The sequence below is a fragment of the Panthera leo genome, chromosome D2, assembly GCF_018350215.1.
Source record: "Panthera leo isolate Ple1 chromosome D2, P.leo_Ple1_pat1.1, whole genome shotgun sequence".
Classification (NCBI taxonomy): domain Eukaryota; kingdom Metazoa; phylum Chordata; class Mammalia; order Carnivora; family Felidae; genus Panthera; species Panthera leo.
In genome coordinates, this window is record NC_056689.1 from 51,891,941 (window position 1) to 51,910,359 (window position 18,419).

An 18,419-nucleotide genomic window follows, 5' to 3' on the forward strand; every position below is an offset into this window, starting at 1 on the left:
CAACAAATGGTGAAACAATGTCTGTACATCCATACCATGGAATAGCACCTGGCAATCAAAAGGAAACAACTACTGATATAACAACCAAGATGAATCTCTAGAGAATTATGCTGATTGAAAAAAGCCAACCAGGTTATAAATTGTATGCTCCCATCTATATACCATTCTTGAAATGAGAAAGTCCTAGAACTGGAGAACAGGTGAGTCATTGCTTGGATTAAGGGGGGGAGGTGGGAATGGGAGAAAAGTGGGTACAACATGAGTGTTATTCCTTGTGGTGATGGAAATGCTCTTTGCATCAATGTCAATATTCTGGTTGTAATATTTAATCTAGTTTTGCAAGATGTTAAGAGAAAACTGGGTAAAGAATACATGGGGTCTCGGTCATTTCTTACAACAGTATCTGAATCTATAGGTATTTCAAAATGAAGTTTTACTATAGATCCTGGAGAGGATGTGAAGAAACAGGAACCCTCTTGCACTGTGGTGGGAATGCAAACTGGTGCAGCTACTCTGGAAAACAGCGTGGAGGTTCCTCAAAAAATTAAAAATAGATCTACCCTATGACCCAGCAATAGCACTCCTAGGAATTGACCCAAGGGATACAGAAGTGCTGATGCAGAGGGGCACTTGTACCCCAATGTTTATAGCAGCACTTTCAACAATAGCCAAATTATGGAAAGAGCCTAAATGTCCATCAATTGATGAATGGATAAAGAAATTGTGGTTTAGGGGTGCCTGGGTGGCTCAGTTGGTTAAGCGTCCGACTTCAGCTCAGGTCCTGATCTCACAGTTCGTGGGTTTGAGCCCCGTGTTGGGCTCTGTGCTGACAGCTCAGACCCTGGAGCCTGTTTCGCATTCTGTGTCTCCCTCTCTCTCTGCCCCTCCCCTGTTCACACTCTGTCTCAAAAATAAATAAACATTAAAAAAAATTTTTTTAAAGAAATTGTGGTTTATATACACAATGGAATACTACATGGCAATGAGAAAGAATGAAATATGGCCTTTTGTAGCAACGTGGATGGAACTGGAGAGTGTTATGCTAAGTGAAATAAGCTCTTGTACTTATTTGTACAAATGGGGTTTGAACCCAGGAACTGTGAGATCATGACCTGAGCCCAAGTTCGATACAGAGAAAGACAGATAGCATATGTTTTCAGTCCTATGTGGATGCTGAGAAACTTAACAGAAGACCATGGGGGAGGGGAAGGAAAAAAAAAAAGTTAGAGAGGGAGGGAGGCAAACCATAAGAGACTCTTAAAAACTAAGAATAAACTGAGGGTTGATGGGGGGTGGCGGGGAGGGGAAAGTGGGCGATGGGCACTGAGGAAGGCACCTGTTGGGATGAGTACTGGGTGTTGTATGGAAACCAATTTGACAATAAATATCATATTAAAAAAAACAAAATGAAGTTTTAATGTTAAAAAAATATCAACCCAACTTAAAAAAATTAGACTATTTGGAAGTAGGGTCAACAGATCTTGAATGCTAAACAAGACTTTTTTTTTTTTTTTAAGTTTATTTATTTTGAGAGTGAGAGAGAAAGAGAGAGGCAGGCCATGAGCAGGGAAGGCGCAGAGAGACCAGGAGAGAGAGAATCCCAAGCCGGCTCTGCACTGTAAGCCCAGAGCCTGATTTGGGGCTTGAACTTACGAACCGTGAGATCATGACCTGAGCCAAAATCAAGACTGGGGACACATAACCAACTGAGTCACCCAGGTGCCCCAAGACTTTTTTTTTTTTTAATATTTATTTTTGAGGGCAGGGAGGGGCAGAGAGAGAGGGAGACACAGAATCTGAAGCAGGCTCCAGGCTCTGAGCTGTCAGCACCGAGTCCAATGTGGGGTTTGAACCCAGGAACTGTGAGATCATGACCTGAGCCCAAGTTCGATGCTTAACCAATGGAGCCACCCAGGCGCCCCTCCAAACCTTTTCAACTAACCTATCCTCTCTTGGTCTCACTTGCTCATCCAATTCCTGTCAACAAGTTCTGTCCCAATCTACACCCTTTGCTAAAACATTCACTCAGCCTCAGCCTGTCAACTTCGTGCCTTCCATTTCAGTTCCTGAAAGCTACTCTCTTCCAAACAAAGTTCTCAACAGGGGTGTTTTTGGCTTCTCTGAGCTCAACAAGCATCTCCCCGTGCGCCCCGCCCCTTTCCTAGCACCTCTGCCTGGACTTGGCACAACAGATACTGTTTGTGACAGAGCACAAGATGGTTCTGTTATTTATATGGCTGCTCAGGCTTTGTCTCCTTGCCTGCGCATTCCTCTGACTACTCCTTTTTCTTTTTAATTTTTAAATGTTTATTATTTTTGAGAGTGGGGAGAGGCAGAGAGAGAGGGAGACACAGAATCAGAAGCAGATTCTGGCTTTGAGCTGTCAGCACAGAGCACGACATGGCACTAGAAGTCACCAGCCATGAGATCATGACCTGAGCTCAAGTCGGAAGCTTAACTGACTGAGCCACCCAGGCGCCCCAAACAAGACTTTGTAGAAGTCACGCAACACAGGCACCGAGACAGTAACTGGCTTTCAATGTGTGATGCTCAGCCGTCAGCTGCAGAGATCAGTGGGTGGAGTTTTTTTTAACTTTATTTCTCTACCTCTTCCTGCAAATTGACTAAATAAAATTTTTAAAAAAGTCAACCCCCTCCCGGATGTTGGTAGGCTTAAAGAAGGGCAGAAAGGAGCCTGGAGGTGGGAAGAGGGTGATTGGGAACAGGGAAATTGAGGTCTGGGGGACTGGGAAAGCAGGACAGTCCAGAGGGGCAACTGCTGGCAAAGACCACTGGAAATCTAATCTGATTATTCGGGAGTCTGAAAAGTGGATTCTACGGAGGTTGCCTGTAAAGAATTCCAAGTTGCCCAAGCATCAGTTTTACCTTTTGCAGAACTGTTTTTAAAAAAATGCACCGTTGAACAGAAAAATGCACAGATTGGCAGTGCAGAGGTCAATGAGTTCTCACAAACTAAAAGTCACCAGCACCCCAAAAGCTGCCTTCGTGCCCCCTTTCAGTAACTCCTGTGCCCATTTATATAAATGGGAGTCCTCTGTTATATACTTTTTGTGTCTGGCTTATTTTGATCAACATTCAGTTTGTGAGATCCTTCTGTGATGCTGTACAAACTTAAAGATCTTCATCCTCCTATTGCTCTAGAGCATTCCATTTGTGGATATGATGCAATCATCCATTCTAATGTTGCAGGCCATGTGGACAGCTTCCAGTTTGGGGCTATGTGATCAATGCTAGGATCATTCCTGTACCTGTCTTTTGAGAACATGCTACATATTTCTGTTGGGCATAGGAGTGAAAAACCTGAGTCATAGGTTATACACACATTTAGCTCCTATAAAACAGTTTTCTCAAATGGCTGCACCACTTTACATTCCTACCAGGGCTTATCTAGAGCCTCCCTGACACGTAGTATTTTCATTTTTATTCATTCGTATGGGTATTGATTGGAACGGTACTGTTTGGGTTTTTTTTAATGTTTATTTACTTTTGAGAGAGACAGAGACGGAATGCGAGTGGGTAAGGGACAGAGAGAGAGGGAGACACAGATCTGAAGCAGGATCCAGGCTCTGAGCTGTCAGCACAGAGCCTGACGCGGGGCTAGAACTCATGAGCTGTGAGATCATGACCTGAGCCGAAGTCTGACGCCCAGGCGCCCCCAGTAGTGTTTTTTTTAATGTTTATTATTTTTGAGACAGCATGAGCAGGGGAGGGGCAGCGAGAGAGGGGGGACAGAGGATCCCAAGTGGGCTCTGTGCGGACAGTGGGGCTCGAACTCATAAATAGTGAGATCATGACCTGAGCCGAAGTTGGACGTTCAACTGAGCCACCCAGGCCCCCCAAACTGTGGTGGTTTTTTTTTTTTTGAAAATATTTTCAATGTTCATTTATTTTTGAGAGACAGAGAGCGTGAGCAGGGGAGGGGCAGAAAAAGAGGGAGACACAGAATCCAAAGCAGATTCCAGGCTCTGAGCTGTTAGCACAGCTGTTAGCACATGGGGCTTGAACCCACGAACTGCAAGATCATGACCGGAGCTTAAGTCAGACACCCAAGTGACTGAGTCACCCAGGCACCCCTGTGTTTTGGTTTTCATAAGTGATGAAACTGAACAAAAGGGCCGTGTGTTTGCAAGGGGAGGCCTAGCACCCAAAACGACTCCTCGCCTTAGGGATCCAAACTGCCTTGGGAGTTTTTCTTCAATTTACGAAGAGTCTCATTGGTTTAGGCCTGCACTGAAGGTGAGAAGTTGGAATGTTTCCAATATACTTAACAATTCAGCTGGAACTTTTTTTTTTTTTAAGAGAGCGAGAGCGCGAGCGCATGTGTGGGAGGAAGGACAGAGAAGGAAAGAGAGAGAGAGAGAGTCTGAAGCAGGCTTTGCACTGTTAGCATGGAGCGAGACTCTGGGCTTGATCCCATGACCCTTGGATCATGATCTGAACCAAAAGCAAGAGTCGGACGCTCAACCAATGAGCCACCCAGGTGCCCCTCATTACTAAGGGATACTATTGACACGGTGCATTAGTTTCAGGCGTGCAATGGTCACCATATTAGTTAGTTACCCTCCGTCACCTTACGGGGTCAATCCAACATTACTGACTATATTCCCCACGGTGTGTGTGACATCCTTATGACTTATTTTGTAGCTGGAGCTCTGTACTTTTGATCTCCTTCACCCATTTCCTTCCCCTCTCCCCGTCCCCTCTTCTGTTTGGCAACCACCAATCTGTTCTCCTATCTGTGAGTCTGGGTTTTGTTTTGCTTTGTGTTGTAGATTCCACGTAGAAGCGAAATGACAGTTCGAACCGCCTTAAAGATTTGACCGCTGACAACAAAGAAGAAAAGGAGACCTGGGCTGCCCCTTGCGGGCCAGAATGAAACGCGGAGGAGAGCGCACACGCGGTTCCGGCCAAGCCCTCTTTACCTAAATCCAAACAACGCCCAACTCAGGATTTCATTCCACGGTCCGCAACACCGGGTACCGGACAGAGTCAGGGTGACTTCCAGTTATCTGTTCTAGTGGCTTCATTCCAGCTGTCTATCTGTGGGGACCCCCTGGGTCCCCCAGAGTTGATCTGAAGAGGATTTCAAAATGAAGGCATGTGAGATTCAAAAGAAGAAAACGCAGCTCTGTCAGAGCTTCCCTTACCTGACTAAAGGCACCAACTCAGGAGAGCGAGGCTGCGCTCGCCGGCCTCTCCGAGGAAGGTTTCGCTGGTGGGAAAGAAGGCGGGAAGCGCTCACACCTGCATCAACACACCTCATCACAAACTTCCTCATTTCTTCTGCAAACCCGCTCTTTCCTAAAGCCACCATTTGAAGCGCTTTTCTCCCCCTCCCTTTCTTCCATTAAGTTAGGTTAGAAACCCCACCCCTAATTCATACACCTGGGAGTAGTCTAAAGGTATTGAATACCGTAACCCACATCATACGAATAAGCTGTCCTCTCTCCTGTTAATCTGCCTGTCGTCAGTGAATTCCAAGGCTCCTCATCACTGAACCTAAATGGGTAGAGGAAACGGTTTTCTTCTCAACAGCCCGGTGAATAGCAGGTGGGACCCATCAACCGGACTCCCCTCACCCGCTTTCGGGATCATTAACCTATTTAGCACAGCTGTTCCAGTTAAAAGAGAATTTTTAAGTCTTCCAATTTGAGAGTGCCCAAGTGACCCATGGCTGTGCCAAGGGTCAGGTGCGAAGCCACTCTAGTCCAATTTTAAAGCTGAGTGCTCATCTGTGATTGCGGATGAGGAGTCCCCCAGCTTTTGGCAGCCAGGGCGCGTCCCGCACACGTGCTCAGCGGGGTTACTATCGAGCCAGGAGGCTGCTTCCGGCGACCGTCAAACAAGCGCGGGGGGGGGGGGGGGGGGGCGGGGAACTCCAGATTTCTACCCCTAGAAGTAACAGGCTCCCGCTCACAAAGGCACCATTCCCTTCCCTTCTTCCCCCTCCACTCCCAAGAGTCAGGACAGCAGAATCTTTTTTGCCAGGGGACGAAGGTGGGGTCCGAGTCAGCCCAGGAGACTGAAAGTCGTGTACCATTTGGTAGTGTCGGAGGATGTATTTTTAGGAAATCAAATATAAAAGGGACCTGAAACCTAATATTCTTCTGCCTGTTTTGGAGGGGGCTGCAAGAGGGATCCTGAGGTCCAAAGGTCAAGTGCGGCCTGACGGCCAAGCTCCGACTCCGGCCTCCCGCGTCGGTGCCGGGCTCTGGGGCGCTCTGCTGGCGGCGCACGCGGGGCCCGGCGACCCGAGCCGCCCCTCCGGGCGCCGGGGGCAACCGCGCACCGGCCCGGTTTAGCTTACCCGCAGCGCGTGTGCGCGACCGGGCGCCCCGAGGCCGCGGTCCCAGCGGGGACGGAGGTAGCCTGCGGACGCCCCCAGCGGCCCCCCGCCCCTTCCGGGAGCCGAGCGCTCCGCGCGGCTCTGCGCGCTCCCGTCGGGGTGGCTCGGCGTGCGGGCTCCGAGGCGCTGCTGGGATCCCCTAGGGGCCCGAGCGCTGCGCCGCCGCAAGTCCCACCGGCGCCTCCGGGCGCCCCCGTACGGCCCTGGGTCGTGGCGGACACCCGGGGAGCTTAAAAATACCGCGCCAGACCCCACCCCAGACCAGTGAAACCAATCTCAGGGGTGGGACGACGCCTGCACCCGCAGTTTCTAAAAGCTCTCCGAGGGACTCTTTCGTGCAGCCACTTGTGATCCATTTTCTAAAAAGATTAAATTTAGTGCCTACGAGAGAGCTTCTAGCGCGTCCAAAGGAGATACGGGATTTTAAAGACCCACTTTCTGGAATGATCAGAGAGAGTCTAGTGTAAAAATTAAGACAAAAGGGGCGTACTTACGTTTTCATTGCCTTTTCTTGATTCTGATTTTGCGGAAAATTGATTTCAAGTGCTGGCATAAAAACCCAACCGCCCCTCTAAAAACCTTGCCTTAAATACACGTGCATTGTGTTAACAAACACCTTCCTGTTTCAAATGTGCTTAAAAAAAAAAAAAAAGTGGGTCAGAGAAAAGGCGAATTTTGCATTAATCTGCTGTAATTCGTCCCCCAGCAACCCCCCCCCCCCCCACCAAGGCCAATCAAGCACATTCGAATGCGCAAATGTTCCCAGATGCAATCCATATACTCCAGGCTATTCCTTAGCAAATGCAAAGGATGACAAGCGTCAGTACTTCATACAACTATATTTAATAAGTTGTTATTACAGAAAAAAATGAAGTCCAAACTACAAAGTTTAAGCAGTTGTAAGCAATAGCTGCATTGAGCTCCGTGTGTAGTCACAGTACTGCAGTTCCATACAAGCAATATTAGTCCAAGCCCCAAAGGCGGAAGCTGAGTAAGGGTTACTAGCAAAAACAATCTAAGAGAACAGGTAATAAAAGATACAATACATTTAAAATTAGTTGTTAGTTGAAAAACAAATACAGAGATCTTAGCTGTGAACACTCTAAAAGTTATGTCCATTGTTTTGACAGCAAAAATACAAATACCTAATACTTTATACCCCAACAGAACTATATCCAGAAAAGAAAAAGAGCAGAAGTTATCCTGTATTAGCACCCGAGTTTTCTACTTGTTGCCATTAATTCCATCATACAAATTTAAACGTCCCCAAATCACATATCCACTTCTTGACCCATTTTGGGGTATAAAGTCAACAGCATTAATTATAAAATACTCTGTGGTAAAATGGAACACTATTGCAGCTGAGATAGAGAAGTTTGGTTATTATAAAAAAAAAACAACAGAAAATGTTAGCTGACATACCATACAAACCGGTGAAAAGGCAACAATCCATACAAATAAGCCAGTTTTAACAAAAAGATACTTTTTTTTTCACTAATCTGTGACTAATCTTTCATTCAAACCTTGCAAGTAGAGATGTCACAATACTCAATATTTAGGTAGGAGCTTTACCCAGTTAAATGCCATTTTGTTGCTAATATAATAGATAAAATGAAAACTAGCAGTTATTTGCTAATTGCATAAATGCAGTACACTCTGCATTAGCCCATGCCTCACTAACAAGCTATAAAACACAAGAAATAGGCAGAAATCTAAGCATAATCTTTATACCACTAAGCAAGAATTTTCCAATTTTCTTCTGTTCCTAATCACTTATTTGTAGTTAATGTAAAATTCCGACCAGTAGTACCCAATTTGAGTTAAAATTTAACATCACAACTTGATCTAATCTATATATTATTTACAAAACTGAATACATAGAGCATACCCAAGAGCCAACTCTGGACACACGTTTCTCCAAGTTCTTGATAACCTCGCCTCCGTGGCAACGGAGCCCGAAGAGGCCATCAAGGACTAGTAGAAACACACCATCCGTCTAGAGCAAGTCATTGAATGTTCTGTTTACGCAACACCAGTTTTGCAGTTGTAGAACTTTTTTAGCGTGCTTTAATTTTAGGTGCCGTGACAATGACACGCTGCCTCAGCAGCACAGCTTCAAGGTGAGGTGGGTGGCGGAAAAGAAGCAGGAGGGCAGAGAGATCATGCTCGGAGTGGCCGGATGTTGCCATGGTAAGGGACAAACAAGGGGCACCATCACAGGGGGCAGGTGGGGTGGTGGAGGAAGACGAAGTCTGAGACCGGCCATAGACAGTGGTGACGGCCATAGACAGTGGTGACGTCCGAGTGTGCCTCCTCAGCACGCTGCCGGCACCGGCCAGGGAGGGAGGTCGGGGAAGACCCCGCCATCCAAGTCTAACTACACAGAAGGTGGCGCCCTCTCTGCGGCTTCCTTCCCCTTTCAGTCGTCACCACTGTAAATGCCTGGGCAGAAGGCACCGTCTCACACAGGGACAGCAGTTGGTGGCCGATCTCTCTCTCTCTCTCTCTCTCTCATACACACACGCACGCACGTGCACGCACACAGGACACAATGAAGAGTTAGAGGGGAAAAACAATGAATCATTCTGTTGACCTAGCCGGGTTTTCAACCTGGTGGTGTTTCGGTGGGGGTGACTCCATTATCAGGGCCCCAGATCTGACTGCACCTGGTGTTGTATAAATCCACTGTGACATCCCTAGAGAACTGTACTGTGACATCCCTAGTCTTACACTAAACCACTGGAATAAAGGAAAAGGCTTGTCAAAATCTCACATGTTCTGCTCATTCTGTCATTTTATTACCCAATTATCCATTACATTTTCCAATCACTTTACATAACCAACCATGTTCATCGTTGTCACACTATTGTAAACCACATCAGCAAGTTAATACATAAAGCTTTGCATTTCAAAAAACTAGACACTTTAGTAACAATATTACAAAGGTTTTAGCTTCAAAAATAACTGAAAATGAAAAAAATAAACTTTTAAAGAATTAGCATCATAAAATTAATTTATTCCAAGTAAAAATACAAAATAATATTATGACATTGACCAGATATGAAAGTCCCTCCCAGAAACAACTCTATTAATGATTGAGAAAGCACTCCTTAAAGAAAATACGAAATAAAATGAAAAATATGTAAATATGTTTAATTTTTTTCTTAGCAAAAAATCTTTCTAAAAATAACAATGAAAATTTGTCTCAGTACAAAGGCTACATTACTATTGAAAAAATACCAGCATGAAGAAAAGGTACATATTTGACAGTAGAAAAATGATTTCAGTGAATCACAATGTCTAAAGTTTGCAATGAAAATAAATCTGCAATAAAGATTTATGCCTTTTTTCTTTTCTTTTTTTTTCTATTTTTTATACAAACAGTACAAACAGTATTGCACATAACAACAAATAGTCGAGGTTAGGTTATAGCCTTCAAAAAATCGACTAGTTCAAGTGTCACGTCAAGGAAAGGCCACAACAGGACCTGTGATACCCAGGGGCTTCCCAGTCAAGTTGCAGGTCAGAACACCTCTGTGTTTTAAAAAATAATTTTTTTTGAAGGACCCTCTCTTTTAATATAACATTAACAACTTGGGGGGCACATTTATTTACAAAACAAAAGGGAACATGTTATAATTTAATAAACTAAAAAAGTTCTCTTTAAAAAAATACAAACAGAAGAACTCTTTCACAATCCTGGTCAGTCGTGCACAATCAACGCTTGATTATAAATATACAAATGAAGGGAAAGTAGTTTCCACCATCTATCCACAAACTTTCAGCACCAAAGGGAGTTTATTCTTTGTAACCTATTCTTGGTGACCATGGTTCTCACCTTCCCGTCAGCTTCCCGCTGTACAAGCTTCCAGCTTTTTTTTTTTTTTTTTTTAAATCTCAGTGTTGTTTTAGTACATGAAAGAGGGGTGCTTCTTCAAAAAGTTTTGCTTCTTTCACATAATTAGGTAGATTTCTGTAGGTTAGATATGATCTTTAATATTATAGTTATAAAGCTCTAACTTCTTCATTTTCAAAAAACACAAATAAGCATGAAAAAAATAAAGTTACCATCTGTTAAATCATTTTTCTTGCAGAATTAAATTAATATATATTTTTCTGAATAAACTTACTTAGAAAATATCATTTTCTTTCCTATATTTCAAAATTGAGGTATTGCAAAAGATCATGTCAGTCAGAAAGCATGCCTTTTTCCTTAAAAACAAACAAACAAAAAAATCTTCAGCCAACTTTTGAAAACTGTCTAGAATACAAAAAGTAGTAGTGCATAACAAAATTTCTTGTACAGATGAAAAAAAACCACAAACATAGAAAAAAAAAAAACAACAAAACAAACAAACAGAAAACCACAGCTGGGCTGGAAAAAAGCAATTATTACCAAAAAGCCCAGAGGTAACTTCAAAAGGGGAGAATTCTAATAAGCATTTTTAATCCAGTAAAAAACTATTTTGTTTTTCCTTTTTGAAAACAAACTATAGCTTGAAAGCTGGTAATTGCAACTAAACACTGGAGAAACACAACAAAACAAAAACAAGCCATATTAACTTAAGAGACAGGACAAGGACATCACAGCACATAAAAACACAGCGACTTAAATCTATTCTGCAGTGTCATATCCAGTCAGATTGTCCCCAGAACTCCAAAACATAGGAAGAAGATTAAAAAAAAAAAAAGAAAAAAGAAAAAAGAAAAAAGATTTTACATAGTCTCACAATCATTGTGTGTGTTTATATATTACTATCTGCAGCCCAAGAGTGAAGGCTAAAAAAATGTCCACGGTAGTACTAGCAGGCCTTAGTTCTATTCAAGCTTTACAGGATAAATCCAGGGAATTAAGTAGTTACTTTCTCACCCAGACAACCAGCCCTGCCCAGGCCGTCTTATTGTGGATAGACATTTCTTTAGCATCGCCATCACGCAACTTTCTTAAAATGTGCCTAGCTCGTCAATCTGACAACTTATCTCTATATACTGTATATATTCCTAGTGTTTGTAAGCTAAGATGAGCTCTTTGGTTTTCTGGACAAGGTCTGAAGCTATGTAAAATGGTGCAAGCACTAGGAGGTTGTAACTAAGAGCTCATGTGTTAGTTAATAATATACCAGTTATGAACTGTCAAGTTCGTTAATGTCTGACACAGAGGCTTTAAACAGTTAAGTTTGATCACAGTTAGACATAATCACTTTACTATATAAAATAAATTGCACAATATATAACAGAGCACCGCAAAGTACTTCATCTACCGTCCACAAATTTGCTTTAAGATATCCTACACCTAGGTTTTATATTGGTTGTAATATAGGTCATTCTGTTATGGGCTCTTCCTAGTTCAGAAGCATTCCATTTATTGAGGCATGCCTTCCTCCAGTCAATTACCAATTCTTTGAGTGAAAAAAAACTTTAAAAAAAATCAGTATTTTATAGCTTATATAGATTCTTAATTTGTGCATTGTGGGAAGGTTTTATACTAGACATTGGATATAAAATTTATTGCATGCAGCAACCTGATTAAGTAAACATGCAGTCAGAAATAGTGACCTTCCGTTGAAGCTTTCTGTAGTCTATTCTGATCTCCTTTCGGCAGCTGATTCTATCCCTAAATCACAGAAGTGTGTTGTTGGGTTTTTTTTAATTGATACCTTAGCCTGAAGAGAGTATTATGGTATTAATAATACCACCTTAATAGCAGCAAAAGCTATTGCAGCATAAATTTACATAACACTAAAAGATCTAACCAAAATCCTCAGCAAAACAAAATCAAACATGAAGGAAAAATAAAGATTCAGCTTATGAGGTATCCTTACATGTCAAAATAGAAAACTAAAGGCCTATTTTCATGAAGGGTTACCCTTACTCTAAATGACCCCAACTAATGATTGCTGAATTGTTGTGAAGTTTTTGCTACATCTGCCACCTACTCACGAGTATTGCCTTTGGTAAGTCTTCTCCTAGGGGCGACTCTCTAAGTTTCTGAAAATAAGTGCATGCTCCAGTTCAAAAACAATTGGAACAACAACAACAACAACAACAACACAACAACAACAACAACAACAACGTACAACAGCAAAAAAAAAAAAAAAAAAAAAAAAAATCACAGACATCAACCTGATGGCCGCTGATGAGAATGGCAGTCTACGAGTGACAAATCAGGGGTGAGAAATTAAGGTACCAAGCAGACAAAGGTGTGAATCAAAGTGCAAATCAGTACCGTTATACACTCTGCAATTCTGCATTATACTGGACACTGAGTTCAGTAATATGACTGTAAATAATAGTAATAATAAAAAGACCCATTTCTTCTTTAAAAATCGAGAACGAATGCACAGATTTCCAGAACACTGTAAGCCCTGAGGCAGTGCCCTCTCTTTTCCCTCCTTGTTATCTACTCCAGTACTTGTGGCTGGGTCTGCCCTGGGCTCAGCTCCAGCGGAACGGGACGTGCCGAGGGCGGTCGCCTCCCTCCTTCACCAGCGGTTTGTGGAACTCCCGCCCGGCGCGGGAGTGTATGCTCGCCCAGCAGTATTCGCAGTAATACTGCAGACAGGTGACGTTGGCACAGAAGAACGGGGCAAACTTCCCACCACAGCGCGTGCCCTGGCACTCATCACACATCTGATCATCCAGCACGTATGGCTTCACTTCCACCTGGACCCAAAGAGGAAAGACAGGAAAAACTGTTTAGCAAAGCTTCCTCATGTTTCTTTCTTTGAGACTTTACGATACAGCTTAATGACGTGTGTCAGTCAGACAAAGGGGTGAACCAGAGTGCAAATCAGTACTCTGAACTCAGTAGCTCGATTTACAGCTTGTGTGATCACAGGCGAATTCTTAACCTGTCTCTGTGCTTTTGTGTGCTCTATCCGTGTATCTGTGAAGTGGGCACACTTTATACACACACACACACACACACACACACACACACACAAACATTTGTGTGTCTGCAAAACGGGTACAGCGTCTGCCTCCCAGGGTACTGGTGAGGATTAAGAGAGGTAGTATATAGGGGTGCCCGGGTGGCTCAGTCGGTTAAGTGTCCGACTTCAGCTCAGCTCATGATCTCACAGCTCGTGGGTTTGAGCCCCGCGTCGGGCTCTGTGCTGACAGCTCGGAGCCTGGAGCCTGCTTCAGATTCTGTCTCCCTCTCTCTCTGCCCCTTGCCTGCTCGCACTCTGTCTCTCTCAAAAATAAACATTTAAAAAAGAATAAAAATAAATTTTAAAAAATAAGAGAGGTAGTGTATGTAAAAGCACACGAGCTGAATCCTGAAGGCCAGGCAGCACCTGGCCCCGTGGGATGAGAGAGAGCAGGTCAGGGAGAGGCAGCAGCTGGGACAAAGCGCATACGCCCTCGAAGGCAGGGCACAGAGTTGGGGACTGGTTTGGTGGCAGCCAGGCTGGGGGGGGAAGAGTCACACTGGCTCCCAGGGCAGGCTGAGCTGTGATACTACAGTCAGGCTCTGGGCCTCAGTGTTTTACTGACAAGGCTTCCCAAAGTCTAACATCCCAATACCGTATACAGCAAACTGGAGGGGAAAGCGGAGGGGGCCAGTGAAATCTTAGCTACAATAATTAGACTTTACACTTTTTTGTACTTTATTGCCTTAATTTCCCCCCAAAACTGGAAGCTTCAATAGAGAAGAACTTTTCGTCACAGCCCTTTAGGGCGTGTTTTATAATTTAAACGAAGCAATGCTGGGTATGTGGAAGCCAGAAGCAAGGGAGAACAGAGTTACTGGAGTTTTCCCCAGGTCCCCTTCCTAGGATTTCAGACAAGGGACATCATTCAGGTTTTTATCTCAAATGTTAGAAATCAGCATGAAGGTGGCAAGTCCGTGATCAGCCCCTTCCCACATAGCCCTCCGGGCCACTGTGGGGAAGAGCCACGGCTGTGGCTACAGAGACAAGGACCTATGGCTTCGTGACGGGGGCTAACTGCCTGGCGATTCAAGATGCTTCTGGGTGTAGCCAGGAGTTTCTAGCAGGACACAAGGCAGGTGAGGGAGAGGGGCAGCAGGGTGGACAGCGTGGGGCAGGCGGCAAAGACGGCTGACCTAGAATCGGACACTCTACTTTTCCTGGCTCTCCTCCCCTTTGGAGAGTCGTCTGCTGGCCTCCTCTAGCCTTGGGCTCCAGTGCACAGGCCGGTCGGCCAGCCAGCCAGCCACTCCTTCTTGGAAGATCCACCTGAGAAGACCTGTATCGGCTCCCGGTTACTCAGGGGGAAATGTCCTCACTCTGACTCTAGTTCCTTCCCTCCAGTTTCCCCCTCCTCAACCTGACAAGTTAGTGAAGGGGCTTCTGAAAAATCTCTTGCCTTGATCTCTGCATCATAATTAAAACTGTGGTAGCTCTGGGTTCACCTGCCTGGGTTTGGATCTAGGCCATAGTAGTAGCTGTGCAAGTTTCTCTTACATGAGGCCACTCTGAGCCCGTTTCCTCATCTATACACTGGGGGAGAAGAATGCACACTTGATAGGGTTCCTATGAAGAGTAAATGAGTTAAATAACACAAAGCACACAGAACAGGCGTGGCATACCCCAAGCATGACACCTGAGTCTCAGTCCTGCTGCGTCCACACTATTCCTGGCCGTCCCACCTCATGCTGACAGCCTCTACACTGGCCACAGAGCTCCAGGCCTGTCCTGGCTCAATTCTACTATGAGCCTGCTGATATTTCAATGAATCTACTTCCACAATGTTCCTCTCCTGGTCCCAAGCCATTCGAATTCTCCACTGCAGGGCGCCTGGGTGTCTCAGTTGGTTAAGCATCTGACTCTGGGTTTTGGCTCAGGTCACAGTCTCGTGGTTTGTGAGTTGGAGCCCCGCCCTGGGCTGGACGCTGGCAGCGTGGAGCCTGCTTGGGGTGCTGTCTCTCCCTCTCTCTGCCCGTCCCTGGCTCTGTCTCTTTAAATAAATAAACTTAAAAAAATTTTTTTATTAAAAAATGTTATCAAAAAGTCTCTTTGTGCTAGACTTGAATCTCCTTGATTGCTCTTTTCATATTTGTATGTATTATAAAAGGCTACTGTCTTTCTTGAAGTGAACAATCCTCTGCCTATTTTTAAATTGTACTCTTTTTGTTGTTGAGTTCTAAGAGTTCTTTATATATACTAGATACGAGACTTTTATCAGATATATGATTTGCAAATATTTTCTATTTTGTAAGCTGTTTTTCTTTCTTGACAAGGTCCTTTGATGCACAAAAGTTTTTAATTTTGATGAAGCTCAATTTACCTTTTTATGGTTTCAGCTTCTGTATTTAGGTTGATTTTTAGTAAATTCTGTATTTAGTGTGAGGCCAGGGTCCAACTTCATTCTTTTGCATGTGGACATCTAGTTGCCCCAGCACCATTTGTTGAAGAGACTTTTCTTTACCCGTGAATGGTACTGGCAACCTTGTCAAAAATCAATTACAAGCCCAGCCTTCCTTAACTATTTCAGTCCCACAGGGAGCTACTCCTTCTTCCTTTAAAAAAATTTTTTAAATATTTTTGAGAGAGGGAGAGAAAGAGCATGGAGGAGGGGCAGAGAGGAGGGGCAGAGAGTGGACACAGAATCTGAAGCAGGCTCCAGGCTCTGAGCTGTCAGCACAGACCCCAACATGGGGCTCAAACTCACAAACCAGGAGATCACAACATGAGCCAAAGTCAGACGTTTAGCCAGCTGAGCCACCCAGGTGCCCCAGCTCCTTCCTCCTTTGAATTTAACACTCCATATTGCTCCTCTGGCATTTCCTATCTATAGTCCTGCCTTGGTCAGCATCTCTCCTGAGCTTCAAACAACTTGAGGACAGAGTCCTGGAGCAAGACAAGATACTGGCAGGCCCACTATCCTAGAAGGAGGTGGAAGGAGGTGGAAGGAAGAAGGTGGTCTACAAAGATTGTGGACCTCTGGGGGAATGGAGCTATTAGCTTGTAAGAGTATATCTAATCTGGCCTGATCTCCCTACATCTGAATGCCAAGAAGGAGTCAAACCGGTGGAATAAATCCCCTCTGCCCTGAAGCTCGAGGCCTACTGGTGAAGGCAGGGCATTCAGGGAACTGGTAGCACCCTGCTTTTCCACTTTCAGTCCATGAGCTTGGGACCACTTTGCTTCTACCACCCTAGAGATACCTATACTCAGCGTGTTCCAGCAACCAGATGTGATCCCCAAGAAGCCTCAGTCAGGGAGAGAACTGGTCTCAACAAATAGCATTCACACTCAGCAGAAGAGAGCTGCTGGAGGAGAAAGACGAAAGCCATTTATAATACACACAAATATAAAAAGAGCACACACGGAGATTAAAATCTAGCATAAAGGAGACACCCTAGGTGTAAAAATGGTATTGTAGTTATATGGGTTTTCCCCTCCTCTGTTTTTTTTTTAGAGCTTAATTTTTTTAAACTGAGGTTAAAGTCATCAAAAATTAACCATTTTCAAGTGAACAATCCATGGGCATTTAATATAGTCACAGTGTTAGGTAACTACTGCCTCCGTCTAGTTCCAAAACATTGTCATCACCCCAAAAGGAAACCTTGTACTCCCAATTTTGTGTTTTAAAGAACTCCTTTTCTAAAGATACATACTGAATTATTTAACTGAATTATTTCAGGATGAAATTATATGACCTGGGATCTACTTCAAAATAACCTGGGGTGAGGATGAGAAAGTGGGTAGAGATGTAGATGGAACAAGATTGGCCAAAAGTTAATGACTTTTGAAACTGGAGGATAGAACACTGCATGTTGACAACTGTAACTGGATGATGGGGTTCATTAAAACATTCTCTGTACTTTTGTACGTATTCAAACTTTTTTACGATGAAGAAGTTAAAACATCTAACCCATAATTTTTTCAGGATCCACATAGGAGTGAAAACATATGGTATCTGTCTTTCTCTGTACGACTTATTTCACTTAGCATAACACTCTCCAACCAATTTGACAATAAATTTCATATTAAAAAAAAATAAACCATAATTTTTTGACTAAGTTATCAGCTGAACTGAAGACAGGATAATCACTGCTGAGGTCCAGTTTAGTGGCCTAGAAGGTCAAGTGGTAGGCATATTTTAAAGCTCTGAGAAAAAAATGATTTCAAATAGTAAAAGCAAAGATGGGAAATTTTAGAATAGATTCAGGAGAACCTAACAGTCGAATAACAAAAGTTCCAGAAGAAGGAATAATAAAGGGAAAAGTAATAAGCTGACAAGAGCCCTGAAACTGCATATCAAAAATACCACAGGTTTCGTCTGGACTGATGAGAAAAAAATATATACCACCAGGCAGATCCTGCTAAAATTTGTAGCTAAAATTTTAGAATTCTAAAGGTAAAGAGAGGGGGCGCCTGGGTGGCTCAGTCAGTTAAGCGTCCAACTTCGGCTCAGGTCATGATCTTGCAGTTCCTGTGGAGTTCAAGCCCCACATCAGGCTCTGCACTGGTGGTGAGGAGCCTGCTTGGGAGGGAGGGAGGGAGGGAGGGAGGGAGGGAGGGAGGGAGGGATGGATTCATTCATTCATTCTCTCTCTCTCCCCCTGCCCTACTTGTGCTCTTTCTCTCTCAAAATAAATAAATAAACAAAATAAAATTTAAAAAAAATAGCAAAGTTAAAGAGAAAAACGTTAACATGCTTTGAAGTGAAAAGAGCTAGTTATTTCTGCTACCAAGGATGGAAAGAAAACAGGCTGGCATCAGACTTCTCACTGGTAACACTGGAAGTCAGAACACCAAGGATTACTATTTATTAGTCTGAGAGAAAAACACATGTTCCGCAAATTCTGAATCTAGTCAAGGTATTGTTTCTGTGTCAAGAAGACTTATAAGAAAATTAGTAGCCTAATGCATTCTAGCAATAAAAATGGAGAAAATATTCACAAGTGTAACAAAAGTGATCAATTACTCAGAATGAACCAAACCATAAAGACATAAGACCTACATAAAATGTAAAAAAAAGAAAACAGTCTTAAAAAACACCCAAACTAACTAGGTCTATATGTACAAATTATACGTAAGTCAGACCCTGTAGATAAGAACTAGAAACCTAGAAGTTTCAA

General features: G+C 43.6%; 1 protein-coding gene across 7 annotated transcripts in view; it reads right to left on the reverse strand.

Annotated features, from left to right (window-relative positions):
* Nucleotides 1-12,568: 12,568 nt before the first annotated feature.
* The window catches only part of CPEB3 (cytoplasmic polyadenylation element binding protein 3), a 188,760-nt gene continuing 182,909 nt past the window's right edge, over nt 12,569-18,419 (reverse strand). For all 7 annotated transcript variants that reach the window (XM_042909055.1, XM_042909058.1, XM_042909056.1 and 4 more), the window contains one exon: nt 12,569-13,030. In XM_042909055.1, the coding sequence (XP_042764989.1) occupies nt 12,803-13,030 (228 nt within the window). In that variant the 3' untranslated portion in view covers nt 12,569-12,802. The remainder of the gene's footprint in view (nt 13,031-18,419) is intronic.